Below are 6,888 nucleotides of genomic sequence, written 5' to 3'. Positions count from 1 at the left end.
TTCTTTTTGGGCAGGAGGAATGGAATGGGTATACACATGATTTGCTAACCTCATGTAACTAGTTGTGGAAGTTCCCACACACACGATACAGAGCGCGCTGCTGAAGAACACAAGTTTATGGTTCCATTCTCTTCTTTCCTAAAAGCTGCCTGTCCATCACATACTCCCATGGTCCCAAAGGTAAAATCTATGAGCTTATTCACCCAATATATTCATAAGAATCAAGATTCATTTGGCCTCCATTTAGTGAGTAATATAAAACTTCTAGAGGGATTTGATCCAAGTGGACAATGTGCCATGATGGTGGTTTTCTTTGTTTAAAGGTCTTTGTTTTCAAAAAACTCGAGTCTTGCTGGAATGGTTTCTTATTCTCAACCAATGGATTCCTTTTATGCAAGATTCCTTGTATGCCCTCAATCTGGTAAAATTACAGGGGGCAATGGATAACTGATATTGCTTTTAGAACAGCACAAACACCTTCTCTAATGGATTGGATTTCCTGGACTAAATGTAGTAATCTCTGAATGAATTGACGTGACCTGCTACTTTTGAAAGCATGCTCCTCGTTTATCTATGTTCATACGAGGCCACCTCTAAACGAATCATGACCTGCTTGAGTATGTTCTATTTCTGAAAAAGGCATGTTCTATCTACTTTTCAACCTTATGATATATGTCCATCTAGGAAGAAGCCCATCTATAAAAGTGGAGGACAACTCGCCCTGGACCTCTTCATTTGTACTTTTGGGACTCTTTGGGGGACAAGTTTTCATCTGGACATCCTCACATTTAGATGAAAATTGTAATAAAATTTATCATAAACACTCTATTATGACCATAACCAGAGGGAGGGAGGGACCATCTTTCACTAAGACTAGGAATTAAAATGCTTCCTAAGTGTGTAGTGAGACAAACACAGTAATGTTTTTCACTATTAGATGTCGATGTGTAAGCCCCCTAAAAGTTGCGTGAGCCTTACTGCCTCAAAAAATTGGTACAACCAACGTCAGATTCTTTGGATATAGAGCAGATCTGATTTGTGAAGCTCACTGTGTGTACTGTGATGGTGAGACCGAGCAAAAGGCTGCTGCAGAGAATCAAGCCATGCAAACGAGAGAATATTCCTTGGTGAGAGTCACAGCAACATTTTCAGGCTTCAGTTGATCTAAAAGATCTTGCAGCACCAAAAGAATGTGATGCTTCTTGACAAAAATATGCTTGAATATTGTTTCGAGTCAATTGATTTGACCAAAGGCAGATTTGGGTTGATTGGTTTGACCAAACACCATGAGCTATGGTGCCTAGGGTGATAACACATATACTCTTAGCAAGGATATAGTATCCAGGGGGCCATGTTGAACTTCGTCTTTTTAAGCATACATGTTCAGCCATTTCACAAATTTGTTAAGGACCCACCTTTGACTTTCTGGCCCTACAGATGCAAGAAGGCATGCTTAATTCTAAAGGAATTTGGTAAGCAATTATTGCCCTTTCCCTTTGGATCTGCAGCCTTTTTGCAGCTAATCAACTCCACAACTGCCCCAATGTCCAGGATTTGTGCCAATTTTGCAGCTGCTCCTGACCAGCTAAACTACCATCATGCCCCTATCCAAATTTGCCCACAGAGATTTCTTCCCTTCAGTTTGCAGCTGCAGTTAATCAGCTAAACTACAAGCTTGGATTTGCCCAATGAGGTTTGATGCACTAATCAGCTAGAGCACCATCCTTCGCCGTGCAGATTAGCCTGAATGGGATCTTCCCTTCAGGTTTTGTGGTCCCTTTGCTGCTGCTGGTGATCAGCTGCAATATTTTTGGGTGGGCACTTTTGTGACCTTTCGTGACCAGCTGTCACTACAATCCTGCCCAAATATGCCCCTTGAAATTCACTAATTCGGCAATGGGCACTTTGCAGCTACTGCTCACATTGCCCCATTTGGGAATGGACACCTTGCAACTGCTGCTGCTCACATCATGCACCAAGTCCTCCATCAATTCCCTGAATATGTTGTGTTCTATTTCCACTGCTATGTTTGAAACCTCGCTACAGAAATCACACCACCTTCCTGTGGCCGTGTCCATCTCTTTCTCCACCATGTCATCAATGTTCATGCTGCAAGCCATCCCCCTCCAATCATCAATCTGTCTGCACAGACTTCGTGAAAGATGTGTAGCTGATGAATGCAACAGCGGTACAGAGGACAATCCCAGATCTTGTTCCCCAATGCCCAATTTCAAGCTCAAAGCTTCATTTATGCAATCATAGATCAGCTTCCGATTCTGCACTGCAGCCTCTTTGTAGTGATTCCTGAAGCTCCTCTCCATTTCTGATCTGCAGATGATACTAGCATCTGCATTTTCATCTTCATGGCAGATTCCCCATTCCCAATTTTGAATCTGTTCTTCCAGCTTGTTAAACAGTAGTGGATCAATAAGAGGACCAGATAGCTGCAGCCGTGCCGAATATATATCTGCAGGAGACAACTTCCCAGATCCCACTATCTCCTTTATGTATTCCTCCTCACTCTTGCTTGCTTTCTTAGCCTTTGCATGCAACCCAATGAAGGAAAGATCTATATGATGAATACGAGACAATGTGTCCATGAGTTTGTCTCGATCTACAATGACACTTCTGCTGTCAGCAGTATCACCATCTTCTGCTTGGTTTCCAACTGTACTTTTACAATCGAGATCTTCATTGCCACAAGCCTCATTAAGTCTCCTTCCTGATCAAGATTCAAAGATTAAGCACAGTCCTGCTGTTAACCAAAAGACACCTTTCAAACAAAGGAAAACGCATCTTGTTCAATTAGAGCCTTACCTTGTAAACCTTCGAGGCTGTGTGATGAGTTTGAGGACTCTTCCTGAAAGGGACCTTGCAGGATGGAAACTGGGCTTGGCTGCCCACATTCATCATTGCATACAGAATTCGAGACAGATTCACATTCTCGAGAAGATAATTTGAAAGCTTTTGATGTCTGCAGATTGACAAAAGAGCAATGCACAAGTCATGAATTTGAGCTCATAGCAAGCTATAGCAATGGATGAGTTATGAATTTAAATTAATGCGCAGACCTAGGAGAATCTCTCTCTCTCTCTCTCCTTAGGATGTGCAGGTCATTATCCCATTCCTTGCATTCTAGTTTTACGTTTCAAACAACACTCACCAATATAAATAACATAAAATTCCCACCCCTTTACCTGTTGCAAATGGCTGTCCGAAACAGCTGCAAAATCAGCAGAACTGCCACTAGAACAAGCACCTGTTTTGGCAGACTCGGTAGAAGTATCAGTGCCACTGATCCTCCAGTCCTGGGACTTGGCATCATGAATCTCCTCAAGTGGGAACTGCGACCTGGATGAATTTAAAGCCATAAGCAACTCCTGAAGAATGGCTGCCGTTGTTTTCCCAGAATATGAAACAGATGCTGTTCTTCTACTCGCAACATCTACATGATCATGAGATGAAGCAGTGTCCGCAAAATCTCCGAAGGATGATTCACAGCTGCTTTGGATGGAATTTTCTGTGCAAACTACACCTGAACTCTTCTCTGTATCTAAATCAGTACTGCTGGTTTCCCACCGTGCTCTTAATCGTTCATTGCCTGTCCCATCAACAGAAATGCTCGGTTCAGAGAGGCTACTTTCTACATCAATTGTGCACTCAATTGAAGAATATGCGCACGAGGCAGTCTCTACGCTGCTATTGTGACCTGCACTCATGGAGACCGATAATTCTTCCATATGATACTTCATTGCCTCATCATGACTACAGGAAGCATCTTCGGTGACACTGTCCCTAGACATCAACGATCCGTCTTGTATTTTTGTAAAATTCCTCTTCTGTGGTACAATTTCAGATGTAGTGACACTTTCCTCGGTCAAAGATTCATAGTTTTCTTCCATTGCATTGGATTCTTCCAAAGCACGCTTTGAACTGAGAGTTATATTCTCAGTCGAGGCTGCCCTTCTTCTAAGAAGAGATTTCATTAGTGAAGAATCCCCTTTCCTGTGTGATGTTTCCGTCTTCTTGTCACACTCATCGTTCGCTCCTAAGCGTCCATCTTTGCGAGAGCTGAAGAACCTGCTGTAGCTTAGAATTCCAGAGCTACTACTGTTGCTGCGGACAGTTGTTATGATTGATTCGGATGAATTGTGTGACAGGCTTTTGGAAGAGTCGCCCTCCACAACTCCAGATGGAACAACGCTCTTGGGAGGGCTTGGGTCTCGATCCTGTTTAGCTACCGCTCGTTTCAAGTGTAGACTTTTTATGCCCGCTTGACTCAGTCTCCTACTGGTCTCCTCTTGGTTACGAAAATCAGGCTTTATCCTTTCGTCTTTTCCAGCTCTTGGCTGTGTGAGATCCTGGTTGCTCTTAGCACCAGCTCTCTCTTCTTTCACACTTTTACTACGAACCAATCGCTGCCCAGAAGAGGTGGGAGGCATTTCCTCCCTTACACTACCACTCCGTCGCAACGCTTGCTGAGTTGATGACAAAGGCGCCCCCTTTCTATTGGCTACGTTCGCCGTTGGAGCATGTTGTTCCTGGCGTAAGTCCCCTGCATTGCCGGGCTTTTTTTCCTGCTTCAACCTCGATTGAGTCCTTGCCTGCAGAGCCACCCCCTCCTGCCTACAAGCTTGACTTGCAGTGCCTTGCTCAAACCGTCTCTTCTTCTGATCTGCACTTGCTTCACTCACACTTTTGCTCTTCTGTTGCCCTTTACCAATTTGAGCATTCGATGACTTGGATTTCGAACCCGCCAACAAACGACTTTCCTTTTTACCGCCTTTCGCCTCTCCATCAGCATCCCCCAACAGTGGTTTTCGGACATGGGATTGGATTCCTGAATTCTTAGCACGAATGCTGGGTTGCATACTGGGTTCAAGGATCTTCGCTGCAGCTTCAAACAAGCGGACTGTACTCTTTGAAGCCAAAGGACTCTTGATGGGAGAACCCAGCCTGTTGTGGCTCTTAGATGGGGACAGGATCGAGCGAAATGCGGACTCTGCCTGACAAGGTGACAATGTGGGGAGTCTGGAGAAGAACATAGGTTTTGGGTCATCAAATCTACGTGTGAGTGCCCCAGAAAGGTTCCCATCGTGCTCGTTCTGTGGCGTATTTTCAGCCATCTCTTTGGTGGAAGTAGGCACATTCTGTTTCCCTGGATTTTTATCGAGTCCGATCAATTTCCCGTTGAATGATGGAGTTCTGGATTCCACATATCGGCCTGAATTTCCCATCGCCTGGCGCCTTTCCTGCAACAGATCGTAGCTCGACCGGTCTTCCATTCCGTCATATGCTCTCCTTTCTCGACGAGGCTCTGGAGATGGCATAGCTTCGAGACCCATAAGCCTCGCAACCACACTAGGTGCTCGCTTGCTTGCCTTCTTCTCAGGGGTCTCAACTTTCGGAAGAGCTTGTCCAGATTCGTTCGGTGAGCTTCTCGGGAAGCCACCCCTGTTTTCATCAGCAATCTGCAGCCGAGTTGAAGACATTAGAATTTGGGTTGGACATTTGAAGCAATCGCCAAAAGAAAAAGAGGATTTTGAGTTTCAGGGGCTTACGAGGAGCAATTTAGCCATCGGCACCTTGTCATCTTTTTGGCTTTTCGAAACCTGTTTCGGTCGCTCTGCATTCAGGCAAAAGTTACAATTCAGGCAGAATTCTTCATTGGAAGTTCGAACGCCACGAAATGTATAATGTCGCCTTAAATATAAAGCATCCTCAAATCTACAGCGATGTGTAATGTAGCCGACAGGAGGAATTGCTTGGACAAAACAGTAGCCAGGACAATTTTTTCCCCTTGAAATAGAACTCATAAGATGCAAGGCAGCTGGAGCTAGCTACCATAGACTAAAACAAGCAGATTTCAAAGTGAGAGAGTAAAAGCAAAACTGATGAAGACGCTCTCTCTCTCCTCCGGCAACAAAGGCTCTCTCCCCCCCCACCCCCCCCAACGTCTAGACACACACACACACAAATGTACCTGCGGGGAGCAGCTTATGCGGAAGCAGGCGTTTGCCGTTGAAGCGGCGGTTCCAATCGAAGAGCTGCTGGAAGAAGACGCCAGCGCAGCCAGCGAGCTTGGTGGGGTGGCGTTTATCGGAAGGGGGGGGGGGGAGGGAGGAGAGGACTTTACCGGGGGGATCAGACATGGTGGGGGGAAGGAGAAAAAACAGAGGAAGGAGGGGAAGGGAGGAAGGAAAGGGGGGGGGATCAAGGGGAAGGGGGGAGGTTAGGGATGGGGGGGATGGGAGTGGAAGGCATAGGCATGGCTATGGAGGGAGCTGGAGCTGGAGCTCGGCTATGGCGGAGCTTTGAGTTCTGTGGCTATGGCTGATGAGCTTATTACACTCTACAGTAGAGAAGATGAACTGTGTGTCTAAATCAAGCTTCTTAACCTTAATCCCATTTCTTAATCCCTTAATCCCCATCTTTAACCCCCTCTTTTCCTTCTCCCCCTTTGCCACTTGGCTCCTCCCTATTCGCCAGCCGCCCCTGAACTCCCCCTTTTTTTTTTTTTTTTTGGCCATTGATCCCTTTCATTAGCCGTTGCTCTTTTGTCCCTTTTTTCCTTTTTTTTTGAATTATGAATATGGCAGAGCCGTTGCCCTTCTCTTAAAATAAAACAAAACGTATTTTTTTAGGTTTCTCTTCTTCTCCTTCTTTTTTGGGGGGAGGGGCCGGGGGCCGGAAATACAAAACAGATTCTTACTATGCACGAGTGCCGTTGCTATGTTGTCTTCGCACAACATGAACAGTAGAGCTGGTGTGAGACCTGTATTGGTTATTTGTTGTTACGGAATCCTACCACCCGCTAAAGCCTCCAATTTGGTAGCTCCTTTTGACCAGTGCTTGGGTGAGGGGAAGGGGTGCCGAATAACCTTCCCT

The 6,888-nt window shown here is 45.4% G+C and overlaps 1 protein-coding gene across 1 annotated transcript; it reads right to left on the bottom strand.

Moving 5' to 3' along the window:
* Positions 1–957: 957 nt before the first annotated feature.
* On the bottom strand, positions 958–6,152 carry LOC147881052 (uncharacterized). The gene is made up of 5 exons (XM_087369744.1): positions 5,984–6,152; positions 5,562–5,626; positions 3,198–5,471; positions 2,818–2,974; positions 958–2,722 (listed from the first exon to the last, which is right to left on the bottom strand). The coding sequence occupies exons 1-5, from the start codon at positions 6,150–6,152 to the stop codon at positions 1,851–1,853; spliced, it is 3,537 nt and encodes a 1,178-aa protein (XP_087225870.1). The 3' UTR covers positions 958–1,850.
* Between the last annotated feature and the right edge of the window lie 736 nt (positions 6,153–6,888).

The sequence above is a fragment of the Dipteris shenzhenensis genome, chromosome 31 (genome assembly GCF_047967505.1).
Source record: "Dipteris shenzhenensis isolate YYH24624 ecotype China chromosome 31, Dip_SZ_1.0, whole genome shotgun sequence".
Taxonomy (NCBI): domain Eukaryota; kingdom Viridiplantae; phylum Streptophyta; class Polypodiopsida; order Gleicheniales; family Dipteridaceae; genus Dipteris; species Dipteris shenzhenensis.
This window is presented reverse-complemented; position numbering and strand designations above follow the sequence as displayed.